The 16,667-nt window shown below is 40.6% G+C and overlaps 1 protein-coding gene across 1 annotated transcript; it reads right to left on the bottom strand.

Annotated features, from left to right (window-relative positions):
• Positions 1–4,443: 4,443 nt before the first annotated feature.
• On the bottom strand, positions 4,444–5,415 carry LOC105866999 (mas-related G-protein coupled receptor member X1). The gene has a single exon (XM_012756698.2). The coding sequence runs from the start codon at positions 5,413–5,415 to the stop codon at positions 4,444–4,446; it is 972 nt and encodes a 323-aa protein (XP_012612152.2).
• Between the last annotated feature and the right edge of the window lie 11,252 nt (positions 5,416–16,667).

Here is a 16,667-nt window from a genome sequence, read left to right as displayed (position 1 = left end):
CACAGCATAGTGGGAGTAGGTAGTGGCACAATTTCTGGTGCCTAAGCACCTGCACAAACTATCCTTGAAGAATGTTTTCAGGATTTGTGCATTGGAGTGATATCAGACTCTAGACGGACGGCTGCTGTAAGATTCAGCTTAATAGTCCTGTGGTTCGGCCAATTATGATACTTTTGTTGAGGTTGTTGTCTACCATGAGGGACCACCTGGTGAACATTCTCTCATTTCTTAGAACCATCCCATCATGCATCACCTGGGTGCTTGGGTATGACATTTCTCTTCGAGATGGAAGCAAGACCCGTTAGAATGATTAGGTACTCCCTCCTCAGGGTACCCTGGAGTCACAAACCCAGCTCTATGACTGCATGTTCCACATCCTATGGCAGTCTTTCTTGCACTAGGCTCCTTTTTACATTTGTGCGCTCTGTGAAGGTGGGAGTGCTGTCCTTGAATCCCCAAACTCTGGCATGTGGGCTGGAACTTGGAGATGCTCATTAAGTCCGTACAGAATAAACTGAAGATTAAGCGAGTGACCCTGCTGTGAAAAGCTCACTTGATATATTCTGAAATGCAAGTGTATACAGTAATTTCAAAGTTCTGTTAATTGGCAATTATAAAAATGGATATATTTGTACTATACATATTTCATTTTTACCTAGAATTTATTGAACAGAATTAAATTAGAAAAGGGATCCCTAACCTATGGTTAGTTGTATAATTATTTCATTATATATTACAATGTAATAATAATAGAAGTAAAGTGCACATTAATGTAACATGCTTCAATCATGCTGAAACCATCCTGAAATCTTCCGGCCTCTCCCCTGTCCGTGGAAAAATTGACTTTCCTGAAAACAGTCCCTGGTGACAAAAACATTCAGGGCCACTGAACTAGAGTAGAGGACTTTCCTTTGAGTAGCATTCAGGAAATAGTATTCTACTCTATCAGACATTTTTTATAATTTTCAGTTTGGATTTATTTAAGTGGAGATCTTAGCATCAAATGTATAGTTTTCTGCCTGAGGATGTATTTCAATACTGCTTATCTTTTTTTTTTTTTTTTTTTTTTGAGACAGAGTCTTGCTTTGTTGCCTAGGCTAGAGTGAGTGCCGTAGCGTAAGCCTAGCTCACAGCAACCTCAAACTCCTGGGCTCAAGCGATCCTTCTGTCTCAGCCTCCCAAGTAGCTGGGACTACAGGCATGTGCCACCATGCCCGGCTAATTTTTTCTATATATATTAGTTGGCCAATTAGTTTCTTTCTATTTATAGTAGAGACGGGGTCTCGCTCTTGCTCAGGCTGGTTTCGAACTCCTGACCTCGAGCAATCCGCCCGCCTCGGCCTCCCAGAGAGCTAGGATTACAGGCGTGAGCCACCGCGTCCGGCCAATACTGCTTATCTTTTTTTAATCTTAGATAGTTGGGAGGATCACACCTAATTCAATAACAATAACTTTGAACCTACTTTTATTTCCCTTTTACTCAGTATTTTCAGTGAAACTGTAATCCTGCTTTCCTACTCATAATTCATGTATTTATAATGCATTTTGATGAATTAGGACATTACATGCCAAGTCCAACTGGCATAAGCAGGATGGGAAATAGAAGCAGTTGTTCCTTCTGAGGCTGAGGACTTGTTGCTCTTGTGCCCAGGTGCACTAGAGAGTCAGTGAATGGCAATGAAGTCTCAGGATTTACTGGGCATCAGTCAAAATATATCTTAGATGGAATGGACAGGATTATTTATAGAGCTAGTCTATTAGCCAGGGATTTATTGAAAATATATTTACTTTTATATGGAGTTAGCACAGTGCCTGATCAAGTAGCTAGAAATGTTTTTTGAATTCATGCATAAATACACAGTCATGGGTGACAGCTCCCACAAGGTGCCTTGAGGGACTTTAAAATATTTTCTTTCCTCCTGGAGGACACCCCTGGATAATCTTCGTGTTCCTCTGCAACATGCAGCTGAGAGGAAAATCCGTCACTGGTCTTGAAAAGAGGCGGCTCATGAGCAGAGTCCTGCATCCCCTGTGTTCTCCCCCGTAGCAGTGCGCAGTCCTGCAGTAATAGGGAGGAGCCTCTCTCACAGGACACTGACTGCTCTCCTGAGTGGGAGGTAGCTGTAAGAGCCAAAGTGAGACTTGCTGACTGAGCCAGTCTTTTCAAGATGCTGGGTGACCCTGTCATATTCAGGTGGGAGCTGCTTCAGAGAAATAATAATATTTGCCAAGGATCTTCTAAATTCTGAGTCCAATCCCAAGAAGTAGCGATTCAATGACACAGTCTCTGCTCTTAAAGACCTTACAGTGTTGTGGAGGAGGGAGACAGGGAGACTCATCGAGGTACAGCATTCTCAGTGCTATAAGAGAGGAATGTCTGGGGCCAAATTAGTTCTGTTGGACTTCAGGGGCTGAGCCTAAGCCTCCAGGGACTCTAAGATTTCTCACATGCACCCTGAAAAAAATGTCCCTGATATCAAATGAACCACTGCCCAGGTGAAATATCTCTACAAGGCCCTTCATGATGGAGGACATCTTCAGCCAAAGCTGTACAATTGCTGATATGATAGAATGACAGGGATAACTCTCATAATAGTCCTTACTGTGAAGTGACGACATGACATACAGTGTCTTACCTGGTGCACAGGCTGCAAGTACTGTCTTCCTGCCTCCCCCACAGTAGGGAGCCCTCAGGACAGTCAAGGTCTTTGAAAATCAATGGTGTACATACAGGTTACAAATCAGCACAGTGTTCTACATGGAAGAGGATTGCATCTGGACTCAGGGAGCCTGAGTTCTCTATACTGACTCTGTTATAAAAGCAATCAAGGAATTTGATTGGAAAATCTGAAAACCATAGACTTTTTCATATCCTAGCTCCCTTCTACTGTCTGGGTACTGAGTTTATTTGTCCACTCCCCTCTGTGATGGACAATCTGAGGGGCAGCCACAGTGCTTGTGAGCAGCAGAGACAACCACTGTGTTGTCACAACATGTCATGGTGGCCCCTTCTGTCTGCTTGAGTCCTTTGTGGAAACAGACACCAGTGGCACAGATTAGTCCTCGACTCTGTGTTGATCCTAGTTTCCTTAATTAATCATCTTTGATAATTGTGGCAAAATTTACATAACAACATTGGACTACCTTAACTACTTAAGTGTAGAATTCGTGGTATTCAGTATACTTAGAGTAAAATCTAACCGTTCTCATAGTTTTAAGAACTTTTCATTATGTCACACAGAAATTCTGTATCCATTAAACCATGACTATACATTCTTCCCTTACCCCATACTCAGTATTATTTCTGTGCTCACTTTTCCTAGTTTCAATACCTTATAGGGTTTGAACTTACAGTATTATTCTTTTGGGTCTGGCTTTCTTCACTTAGCACAATGTTCTTAAAGTTCATCTATGTCACAGCGTGTATCAGAACTCAGTGCTAACGCAACATTATTATCGGTATAGTGTAACAGACATGATCATGAAAAGGTTAGATGTTTTCAATCCTGATTCCCATGGTGACTGGACATGGAACTAACTGAAAGTTACAGGCAGAACAAGTTGGCAAAAACTGGAAGTATACAGAGTCCTCTTACAAATAAAGGAAAGTTTAAGCTAATAATAAATGGTTCTCAAGACATATTCTTCTCTGAAAACAATACTGAGGTTGCCAATAGTAAAGGGAGAAGTGGGGAATATTCATGGACTCTACACTGGTCCCCAGGTACAGGAAGTCCTACATGAGCAATCACCTGTTTTACATGGTTTTCTTTCCTAGAAACCAAGGCCATCTTGTTACCATGCCATGAACAAATGACAGCCATAGCAAAATGACATGCCATGGTAAAAGAATATCTCATATAAAATCAATTTTCTAGACTGTTTTTATAAAGGCAGAGAGTCTGTCTCTAACGATATTATTTTCTCTGATAGCTGAGAACGCGGTGAGATTTATGGGAAGCAGAGCTCACTCATTCAGAGCCAGCTTCCCCCCTGCAGCGTGGCCTCCCAGTCACAGAGTGAACGTAATTATCAGGGGAACAATTTCTGAGTCATAAATAAGGAGTCTTTTCTGATACCGTCAGGTAGAAAACAATTATAGAGAAGAATTGTGTGGCTTGTGACAGGCATGCTTTCACTGCAATGAAATTTGCAAAGAAAATATGTTCAGTAGAAAGATTCAGAGGAAGATAACAAATATGAGAACATTATTGGTAATGTCAGGAAGGATGGAGACAATGTACTTTCAGACAATACTTTCTCTGAGTAAAAGTATAAAAGCCAGGTTAAAAAGAAATCTATCTGAAGGCACTGGGGAATTCCTGAGGCATTTCAGAGACACAAGGTTGAGAGAAATGCATGCAAAGGCGAAGCCTGCCAGACCGTGCTGCTGTCTGAGTCACGTGTGACTGCCCAGGGCAGAGGCTGCTCCTCCCTGGCCTATCAGCTTTCCGACAGCTCCAGGGGTCCCTGAGGAAGGCTGCCCCCAGGTTCATCCACCTCAGGGGTGTCCTGCAGAGCCCGCTGGAGAACCTGCCGCAGGGTCTGCCGCCCTTGCTGCCGCCGCTGCCTAAAGGAGCCCGCAAAGAAGTAAATGACGGGGTTGGCGCTGCTGTTGACAGACGTCAGGAACATGGAAACTACAAGTAAATAACAATCTACTTGAACATCATAGGGAATAAATAAATATATGACAAAGGCAATGCCCAAGGGCAGGGCACAGAGGAGGAAGACCAGCACTGTGAGCAGGATGGTCACATACAGCCTGGTCATCCGCATCCGCCCGGAACCACATAGGAATCTGAGGAGCAGGGTCAGGCTGGAGCCACAGAGAACCACAAGCAAAACAGTCAGCCATATACCTACGATGAATCTAGATGTCAGACACACAGTATAGTCAAAATCATATAGAAATCCACACAATTCATTCACGGTGCTCATCAGCAGGGCCAGGGCCCAGAGCAGGCCACACACAACAGCTGACGTGCGTCTCGGGCGGTGGCAGCGGTACCAGATGGGCCACAGGGCGGACACGCAGCGCTCGGCGCTGATGGCGCTCAGCATGCTCAGCCCTGCAAGGTAGGAAAAAACCAACACATAGATGATGACTTCAGAGATGTTGAAGAAATACCAGAAGAGTTCAAGGAATATATCCATGGATTCTATCATCAAGAAGCAGAGGTAGATAAAGTCAGCCACGGCCAGGTTGAGGATGTAGACGGAGAAGGCGTTCCTGCGCATGCGGACGCCCAGCAGCCAGAGCACAACGCTGTTTCCCGCCAGCCCAACCAGGGCAATGATGCCAGTCAGACAAGGTAAGATCTGAGCTGCCAATCCGCAATGTTGAGAATAGGTCTTGTTACTTCCATTCCTTGCTGTGAATTCCATGCTCCCGGCTGGGGTTGTTGACTCCATGCTCAGAAAATGTGCACTCGAGCCCCTGGGAACACAAACAAGACATGAGCAACAATTGTATGATCTCTGATTGTCACGACCAACCTGCAGTGTGTGAATGACTGTGCCTCTTTTAATAGAGGAGGCAAACAGAGGCACACAGGGAATAAATAACCAATGAGAAGGTGAGGTGTCCTCAAACCTGTGTTCGAACCCAGTTGATTTTTATCCTACACTTTCATTCTTTTTTTCTTCAACCTACAGCCATATTAAGCCAATCATCATTTTTAAAAGTGTCATTTTAATTAGATTCTGATTTAAATATTGAGAAAATTTCTTGAATGCACTCTATCAGTGACTATTTAATAAGAACTTTGTTATGGGCAGAATTTTATCCCTCTAATAATCAAATGTTGATGTCCTAACCCTCAGTTAGTCATAATCTTACTGTACAGTATGTGGACATGGGGACTTTAAAGAGGTAATCAAGTTTAAAAGAGGCTGTAGACCTGGGCCTTAATCCGACAGGTCTTGTGATCCTAGAGAAGAGGACATTAGGACGTGGACACACAGAGGAAAGACCACGTGAAGACGGAGAGAGAATAATACGCAATCCAACACTGTCCACACCTTCATCTCAGACTTCTAGTCTCCAGACTTGTGAGAAAATAAACTTGTGTTGTTGAATCCACCCAGTCTGTGCTGCTGAGTTACGGCTGTCCTAGCAAACTAATAGAGACATGCTATGTACCTGTACTGTGTCAGGCATTTGAACTTCAGAGTGAATAACAGTAGACCATAGTCTTTTGGGGGTTATCCTCAAGGTCTGATTGAAAAGTTAACAGAGACTGAAAAAGGAAGAGGTATGAAGGGGGTTCCAGCTGTTAGGAGACTGGAGAAATCCTAGTAAACCATCCATAGAGAAACTGATCTTGGAGCAAGCATCTTAGAATCAGATAGAAATGCATATAGGAATTTAGTATATGATAAAGGTTGCACGTGACAGTCTTGGGTGAAACATATAAAGGAGCAACTGTGAAGAAGGAGGGAAACCAGGGGGGTACAGTGTCCCAGGATCCCAAGTGATGGAGTCATTGGTCAGTAAAGAGTGTCAGTTACAGTTGAATGGTCAAGAAATTGACCCTTGGCTTAGCAATGTGGAGTCATTGCGGATCTTGTCAAAGTGGTGGCAGAGGCAGAATGGCCCAAGGACTAAGTGGAACAGGTGTGGGAGAGAAGGGCAAGTGGGGTGATGGGACTCCAGGACACTCAGACATCAACTGAAACACCATCCCAGACAAGAAGACAGTGAAGGCAAGAGGCTGCAGGGCATGTTATTGGACAAACAACCAACAGTAATAAAGTCAGAAAGAAAGACATTTTTGGCATGGCATGAAAAATAATACTCAAAATATGAAATATTGGGAAAATATAGGTAACATATCATAGCCAAAGTGCTAACTTATTTTATTTATAAAAAGTTTCTGTAAAATGATGATTTAAAATTTAAAAAGTCAAGACCAGCCCTACAAGAAGTACTTAAAACAGCGTTATGCACGGAACATCATAATAATAACCCACGAATATAAAAACAACCAAAACCCAAAGATATTAAAGGCCAGATATTACAATGGCTCAAACCAGAAATCATAGCAACAACATCCAACCCAACAGAATGATCAGTAATCTACCTTACCTATCAGTTCTCTCAATAAATATGAATGGCTTAAACTCTCCACTCAAGAGACATAGGCTGGCTGAATGGATAAGAAAATATAGGCCAAGTATATGCTGTCTTCAGGAAACACATCTAACCTGCAAGGATGCATATAGACTAAAAATAAAAGGGTGGAGATCAATATTCCAAGCAAATAGAAGCCAAAAGAAGGCTGGTGTGGCAGTTCTAATTTCAGACGATTTAGTTTTTAAACTAACAAAAGTAGTAAAAGACAAAGAGGGTCATTATATAATGGTGAAGGGCACAGTCCAACAAGAAGAGATAACAATTTTAAATATATATGCACCCAACTTAGGTGCACCCAGATTCATAAAGCAAACCTTACTGGAGCTAAGCAAATGGATTAATAGCAACTCCATAATCGCCGGAGATTTCAACACCCCACTGACGGCACGAGACAGATCCTCCAAACAGAAAATTAATAAAGAAATAATGGACTTAAACAAAACTCTAGAACAATTGGGTCTGACAGACATCTACAGAACATTCTACCCAAAATCCACTGAATATACGTTCTTCTCATCAGCTCACGGGACATTCTCTAAGATTGACCATATCCTAGGACACAAAGAAAATCTCAAGAAATTAAAAAAAATAGAAATCATACCATGTACCTTCTCAGATCACAGTGGAATAAAGCTAGAAATCAACTCTAACAGAAACTCACATTTCTACACAAAAGCGTGGAAATTAAACAACCTCCTACTAAATGATTACTTCGTAAATGAAGAAATCAAGACGGAAATAAAAAAGTTCTATGAAGAAAATGACAATGGAGAGACAAGTTATCAACTCCTCTGGGACACAGCTAAAGCAGTTCTGAGAGGAAAGTTTATCTCCATAAATGCCTATAACCAAAAGACAAGAAGATCACAAATAGACAATCTAATGAAACGACTCAAAGAGCTGGAAAAAGAAGAACAGACCAACCCCAAACCCAGCAGAAGAAGTGAAATCAACAAGATCAAATCAGAACTAAATGAAATTGAAAACAGGAAAGCTATTCAGGAGATTAATAAAACAAAAAGTTGGTTCTTTGAAAAAATAAACAAAATTGACACACCACTGGCTAAGCTAACGAAAAGCAGAAAAGAGAAATCTCTAATAAGCTCCATCAGGAATAAAAAAGGAGATATCACAACTGATCCCAAAGAGATAAAAGATACAATTTATGAATACTACAAACATCTTTATGCACACAAACTGGAAAATGTGGAGGAAATGGACAAATTTCTAGAAACACACAGCCTCCCTAGGCTCAACCAGGAAGAAATAGATTCCCTGAACAGACCAATATCAACAGCTGAAATAGAAACAGCAATTAAAAATCTCCCTAAAAAGAAAATTCCCGGTCCAGATGGCTTCACACCTGAATTTTACCATACTTACAAAGAAGAACTAGTACCTATCTTGCAGAAACTATTCCACAACATCGAGAAGAATGGAAACCTCCCCAACACCTTTTATGAAGCGAATATTACTCTGATACCAAAACCAGGAAAGGATGCAACAAAAAAAGAAAACTACAGACCAATATCCCTAATGAATATAGATGCAAAAATTTTCAACAAAATCTTAGCTAACCGAATCCAGACACTTATCAAAAAAATAATCCACCACGACCAAGTGGGCTTCATCCCAGGGATGCAGAGATGGTTCAACATACGTAAATCTATAAATGCAATTCACCACATAAACAGAAGCAAAAACAAAGACCACATGATTCTTTCAATAGATGCAGAAAAAGCTTTTGACAAAATTCAACACCCTTTCATGATACGAACACTTAATAAAATAGGCATAGAAGGGACATACCTATAAATGATACAAGCCATGTATGACAGACCCATAGCCAACATCATACTGAATGGGGAAAGATTGAAATCATTCCCACTTAGAACTGGAACCAGACAAGGCTGCCCACTATCTCCACTACTGTTCAACATAGTGCTGGAAGTCTTGGCTACAGCAATCAGACAGGAAAATGGAATCAAAGGTATCCAAATAGGGGCAGAAGAGATCAAACTTTAACTGTTTGCTGATGATATGATATTGTATCTAGAAAACCCCAAAGATTCAACCAAGAAACTCCTGGAACTTATCAATGAATTTAGTAAAGTCTCAGGATACAAAATCAATACACAGAAATCAGAGGCATTCATATACGCCAACAACAATCTAATTGAAAACCAAATCAAAGACTCAATTCCCTTCACAATAGCAACAAAGAAATTAAAGTACCTAGGAATATATTTAACCAAAGAGGTAAAAGACCTCTACAGGGAGAACTATGAAACACTGAGGAAGGAAATAGCAGAGGATGTAAACAGATGAAAATCCATACCATGCTCATGGATCGGCAGACTCAATATCATCAAAATGTCTATACTCCCCAAACTGATCTACAGATTCAATGCAATACCTATTAAAATCCCATCAGCATTCTTCACAGATGTAGAAAAAATAATTTTACGCTTCGTATGGAACCAAAGAAGACCACGAATATCAAGAGCAATTCTAGGCAACAAAAACAAAATGGGAGGCATTAATATGCCAGATATAAAACTATACTACAAAGCTGTAGTCATTAAAACAATATGGTATTGGCACAAAAACAGGAATATTGACCAGTGGAACAGATGTGAGAATCCTGATATAAAACCATCCTCATATAGCCATCTCATCTTTGACAAAGCAGACAAAAACATACGCTGGGGAAAAGAATCTCTCTTCAATAAATGGTGCTGGGAAAACTGGATAGCCACCTGTAGAAGGCTAAAACAGGACTCACACCTTTCACCTCTCACAAAAACCAACTCACGCTGGATAACAGACTTAAACCTAAGATATGAAACTATTAGAACTCTAGAGGAAAAAGTTGGAAACACTCTCCTAGACATTGGTCTGGGCAAAGAGTTTATGAAGAAGTCCCCAAAGGCAATCACAGCAGCAACAAAAATAAATAAATGGGACATGATCAAACTACAAAGCTTCTGCACAGCCAAAGAAATAGTCATGAAAGTAAACAGACAACTTACAGAATGGGAGAAAATTTTTGCATCCTATGCATCCGATAAGGGACTGATAACTAGAATATACTTAGAACTCACGAAAATTAGGAAGAAAAAATCAAATAACCCCATTAAAAAGTGGGCAAAGGACTTGAACAGAAATTTTTCTAAAGAAGACAGAAGAATGGCCAACAAACATATGAAGAAATGCTCAACATCTCTAATCATCAGGGAAATGCAAATCAAAACCACAATGAGATATCACTTAACCCCAGTGAGAATTTTTTGATAAATCAAAAAATCTCCAAACAATAAATGCTGGCGTGGTTGCGGAGAGAGAGGAACACTCCTACACTGCTGGTGGGACTGCAAACTAGTTCAACCTCTGTGGAAAGCAATATGGAGATACCTTAAAGCGATACAAGTGAATCTACCATCTGATCCAGCAATCCCATTGCTGGGCATCTACCCAAATGATCCAGTGACACTCTACAAAAAAGACACCTGCACTCGAATGTTTATAGCAGCACAATTCATAATTGCAAGGCTGTGGAAACAGCCCAAGTGCCCATCAATCCAAGAATGGATTAATAAAATGTGGTATATGTATATCATGGAGTACTATTCAGCTCTAAGAAACAATGGTGATATAGCACATCTTATATTTTCCTGGTTAGAGCTGGAACCCATACTACTAAGTGAAGTATCCCAAGAATGGAAAAACAAGCACCAGATATATTCTCCAGCAAACTGGTATTAACTGAGTAGCACCTAAGTGGACACATAGGTGCTACAGTAATAGGGTATTGGGCAGGTGGGAGGGGGGAGGGGGGCGGGTATATAAATACATAATGAGTGAGATGTGTACCATCTGGGGGATGGTCATGATGGAGACTCAGACTTTTGGGGGGAGGGGGGAAATGGGCATTTATTGAAACCTTAAAATCTGTACCCCCATAATATGCCAAAATAAAAAAAATAAAAAAAAATATTTAAATAAAAAAAAAATTTAAAAAGTCAATGAGAAAATGAATTAGGTCATGAATTCCTAATTTCTTGAAAATAAAAATGGCTCTTAAAAATATGGAGGGATAAGAAACCCAAGTTTAATAAAAGACATACATTAAAATTACACAGAATTTTATTTAACTTACTCCCATATAAAAGCCCAAGAAGTTTGATAGCGTACTTTGTGGAGATGGTATGGACCAGGGACTTTCACTCTTGTCTGGTGTGAGTGCCGACCTATACATCATTCAGGAAAGGCAATTTTCAACATACACAAAGATACAAAGTATCATACTTTCCTCCCTGTATTTCCTAACCTAAGAATTTCTCCCAGAGATATACTTATGAGTGTTCAAGGGAGATATGTACAGAGTGAATGAATGCAGCATTGCTTGCAATAAAAGATTGTGACCAGCCAAAATGACCATCGATACAAAATGACCATGTAAACTGTGGTCCATTTATGGAATCCTCTGTAGCTGTATGAAAAGAACAACAACCTGTATGAAAGGACGTTCAAGATAGGTTAAACAAAAATGATACAGACCAATGTGCATTTTATATTAGACTATGTATGTATTTGTGTATATACATATATATGTGTGTATTCACACATATATAGAGAGTTGTTTTGACATTAAACGTGGTGGATGAAGTTGGAGATAGCATGGAAAAAGTTGGTGAATTTCTTCAGGGAACTGGGAACGTGGCAGCAGAGGAAGAGGAAGTCGATCCTAGCCAGGTCCATGGTGTAGACGGAGAAGGCGTTCCAGCGCATGCGGAGCCCAGTATCCAGAGCAGAGTGTGTTTCCTGTCAGCCTGGCCAGGGCCATGGTGACTTGCCCAGCAAGTTTGGGATCAGGGTCATCAAGTCACAGGCTAGTGGAGGGTTCTTTTCTCTCCTATCAGTTGGCAGGAGTTCTGTCCCCAAGGCTGGGATGGTTGGATCCATGCTCAGAAACCCTGCACTGGTACCCTGGGAGCAGAAAGAGACTTTGGCACCAGCTGTGTGATCTCTGATTCTCAACACCACCTGCTGTGTGGGCGTTACTGTCCCTGTGTCACAGAGGAGAGAAGCAGAGGCTTGGAAAGAATAGGAGTTAATTGAAGAGTTGGGAATCCTGGGAGCTGGATTCAAATGCAGTCTCACTGACTCTAAAGCCTGGGCTCTGTCTACTGAGACACCTGTCCTCTCTGGATACAGGACTATTGTGAAGCTCAAACCCTTCTATTCACTCTCCCAACCATGTCCTGAGAACTCGTTCATAGTAAGCAGGAGGAGACCATCTGTGCAGGCCAGGTGGGACAGCGACAGGCCTCTGAGCCCAGATTTCCTTCTGTCCTGGGAACAGCAGTTTCCTCTCAGGGGTAGGAAGTAGAAGTCTCCTGCATGACCTATGCACCACTATTATTTGCGGTGGCCTTTTTCACTAAAGAGAATGAAGACTATCTTTAAAGACTTGTGAGGAAAGTGACTTCTGCTAGGACAGGTGTGAGGATGGCCAGGTCTCCTAAATTCCTTAGTGTGTCAACCTGTGGGGATAGGGTACACTTTTCTCTTGTTCTTTGCTCTGCCCTCAATGCCTACCTTCAATTGGGGACACAGTGGGTATTGCAAAAACTCGTAATCAACCAATGAATAAGTGAATGAATGAGTATCTAAGTGTAGTGGAAGATTTGGGCTAAATGTAAAATAAAAAATTCTAAAAGAAATTAAAGCTACTAGAAAACACACATGTACAGCGACAAAAATCGTTTCATTCATCTTTTTGCCCTCTATGGAAAGCTCTGTCATGTTTTAAATAATTACGTACTGTATTCATAGTAGTTATTATATAATAATTTTATAACTGTTCTGTGTATAGTAACTATTATATAATAAGTTACTAATTATAGTATGTATTACAGACAACTAATGATGGCCAAGGCTATGCCTCCAAATCAGCGAGGGCCTTTAGTACCTAAAGGAATTTAAGTATACAGTTTAAGAGAAAGATTCACTACTGGACTAAAATACTCTTTGTTTAGGGGAGAATAGGCCCCTACACTAAGGCTGGTAAAGTTTCTTAAAGGAGCGAGAGGTGGCAGCACAGGTGAATAGAGGTATTTGAAGTGAAGAATGATAAGGAAGATTATTAAGTGGCTTGACCTGGATGTATTAATATAATAATAAGCGAATCCATTGTCACATGATTTTGATTAAAGTCTGTTTTGCTGAATAACGTATTTTAAAAATTGATAAGCTATATAACATAAAATTTGCCATTCTAACTATTTTTAAGTGTCTGACTTGGTGGCATTAATTACATTCACATTTTTGTGCAACCATCAACACTATTTATTTCCAAAGCTTTTCATGCACCAAAGAGAAACTCTGTACCCATTAAACATTAATTCCCTACTGTCTTCACTTCCTCTACTATAACCCCCTAATCTATTTTCTACCTCTGAATCTTCCTATTCTAGATATTTCATGTAAGTGGAAACATACATTATTTGTTCCTTTCTGTCTGACTTATTTCACTTAGCATAATATTTTTATAGTTCATGCATGTTATAGCACATATCAGAACTTCATTCCTTTTTATAGCTGAAGAATATTCCATTGTATGTGGAGACCTCCCACTTGGGAGTCAGGAACCTGCGGCCTTGAGGCCACACATGGCCTTCTAGATTCTTGAGTGCAGACTTTTGAAAAAATCCAAACTTCACAAAACAAACACTTGTAATAAAGACATTTGTTCTGTGAAGTTTGGATTTGGTTGAGGGGCTGCACTTGGGGATCTGGAGGGCCACGTGTGGCCTTGAGGCCACAGGTTCTCCACCCCATCAGAACACTTGGTTAATTACACTTTTCAGCTATCAAGAATGATAATGTTATGGACATTTGTGTGCAAGTTTTTGTGTGAAGATATGATTTCAATTATTTTGGGTATATACTTAGAAGTAGAACTACTTACTGGGTCATATGGTAATTCTATATTTAGCTTTCTGAATAACCTCCCAACTAATTTCCATGGCAGCTGCACACCATTTTACATTCCTACCAGAGGTATATGAGGGTTTCAATTTCTCTACATCCTCTGGTTTTTTTTTTCTGTGTTGTTTTTAATACCTCAGCTAGCAAGTGTGAAGTGGTGTCTCACTGTACTTTTGATTTTTATTTCCCTAAAGATTAAAAACATTGATTATCTTTTCATATGCTTGGTTTTTCTTGTAGATTTTCTTTGGGGCAATGTGTAATTGAGTCCTTTGCCTGTTTATGTGGGCAAAGGTGAGCTTGTAGCCCCTACTCCACCATTTAACTGATCTTACTCCCTGAATAATCATTTGTGTAAGAGTCTTTAAGGGATATTTTAAAAAATATATATATCTGTAGAATTTAATCATCCTGTCTAACTGAAACTTTGTACACTTTCACCAACATCTCCACATTCCCTCCTCCCAGTTTCTAGCCTCTGGTAACTACCATTCTACTCTCCACACATTTGACCTTTTTAGATTCTACATATAGGTCAGATGATACAGTATTTGCTTTTCTGTGCATGGTGTATTTCACTTAGCACAATGTCCTCCACGTCCATCCATGTTGTTGCCAATGAAGGAATTCTTCCTTTTTAAAACCTCAATAGTATCCCATTATATGTCAAATTCTCTGTGTCCATTCTGCATTGATGAACACTGAGGTTGATTCCCTGTCTAAGCTATTTTGAATACTGCCACAATGAACACGGTAGGGTGGACATCTCTCAGACATACTGACTTCATTTCTTCTGCATATGTACCTCAATGCAGGATTGCTGGATCTTATGGTAGGTTTTCTGGTTTGTTTTTTTTTTTTTTTTTGAGAAACCTCTGCACTGTCTTTCATAATGGCTGTATCAATTAAAATTCTTACCAAGAATGTACTCCTGGATTGTGCCTTTAATAGAAGGAGTGTGACCTCCTCTGTGCCTTCTCTCATTCTGCTCTGGCTAGAATGCTGATGTGGCAGGAAGTGTCATTCTGATCAGGACTTTCAGGAATGGGGGAGTAGACTGTTGGAAGATACCTTCTTGTCTAAAATGGTGGAGCCACCATTTATTAGATCATTTCAGGGCAAATAAAATTCTCTCTTTTTACTGTTTTAACAAGTTTCTATTATAGTAGCCAAAATTAAAATTTAGCTGATAAACTAAAAAGGACTATAATAAAAATATGTTTTCCCCTTCATAGTACATTCATTTCCAAAGTATTTATAGTGATAGTGAAATTGTTCCCATTAAATTACACTAAACAAATAAGGTGAAAAGACGTAAAAATAAAACCCCCCAGGCAGTATAATTACAAATTGACCAATCACATAGAGATAGGGAAAAATCCAGGAAATGCAAACTGTATGATGGGTGTAAGAAGCTGATAGGTGTTTTCCATTTGCCATTAAGGCCTACTCTCCACTCTACCTTGATTAGTGTCCCACTAGGATACGTTTCCGTACCGTACCAATGGCCTCCTTTTCTCTGTGGTTCCTTGTTAATTGCAGTCAAAGGAAAACACTGACAAGAGATTGGAGGGCAGCATGTGAGGGATGTGAAGGTTTCTGATCCATCTCCTGGCTCCCTACTTGCTAGGCTGTGAGTTGACAGTGGCAGTGTTACTTTCTTTACCTGTCGGCATAGTCCCTGTCTGTTGGTGCTTTCGTACAGCTCCAGCTACACCTACCGTCACAGCGACAGCTACAGTTACAGTACAGCCCTCTCTGAGTTCTGGTGACTGTTCCTTCCCGTTGCTTCTTTAGCCCAGGTGTAGAAGTAAAAACTCCTTCCAATAATTTGCCTTTGGAGTGTTATCATCTCTTATAATAGTGCTTTACCTGCCCATCTTTGTAAATAGTGTTTTAATTAAACCCTCTTCAGTGATTTTATTCTGGGCCATGTATTTTAGGCTAGGGCATTGCCAGATACACACAAAGGAAAACTTTTGGGAAGAAGGCGAGAAAATCAGTGAAATCTGGGTTATTAACAGCTCTTTAGCTTTGAGAAACATACATGTGTCCCAACTTGTTTCCCAAATTAAGGAAAAGAGCAGATTCCTCAGCATAATAGCAAATTAGTGTGGTTGTGATGATGAAGAGACTATGGTGACAGTAAAGAGGAACACCCTGGTTGACAGCACTCAGATCGCCCCATGTCAAGCCTGCCAGCCCCCAAAGTTGCCAAGAGAGAGCTTCAGGTCCCCTGTTCTTCCAGCTGGAGTCTCTGTAGCTCCCAGAATTCTCCTCTCCAAGACGAGTTATGTGAATGTGGACTAAGAGGAAAAGCACAGCAATGGCTGTTTAAATAAGTTCACCATAATTTAGCCTTTTCTCCCCAATTTTTGCTGCTGAAAGGGGAAGCTGACCTTTGCTTAAGGAGGTGGCAAACAACCCTACATTGACAGCCGCTACAGGGAGCGACTCTGCCCTGGGGAGGTTCCTGCAGCAGGTGGCAGAAGCCTGGTGCCTGAGTGAGGCTTATCAAAATGCTGAAGGGCCCTGT

This window comes from Microcebus murinus, chromosome 4 (genome assembly GCF_040939455.1).
Source record: "Microcebus murinus isolate Inina chromosome 4, M.murinus_Inina_mat1.0, whole genome shotgun sequence".
In the NCBI taxonomy this organism is placed as follows: domain Eukaryota; kingdom Metazoa; phylum Chordata; class Mammalia; order Primates; family Cheirogaleidae; genus Microcebus; species Microcebus murinus.
Note: the sequence above shows the minus strand (reverse complement) of the source record. Positions and strands in the feature narration are given on the sequence as shown.

Bases quoted from the DNA above. Each gene is read 5' to 3' on its own strand.
- LOC105866999 (XM_012756698.2), bottom strand. From the start codon at position 5,415: ATGGAGTCAACAACCCCAGCCGGGAGCATGGAATTCACAGCAAGGAAT.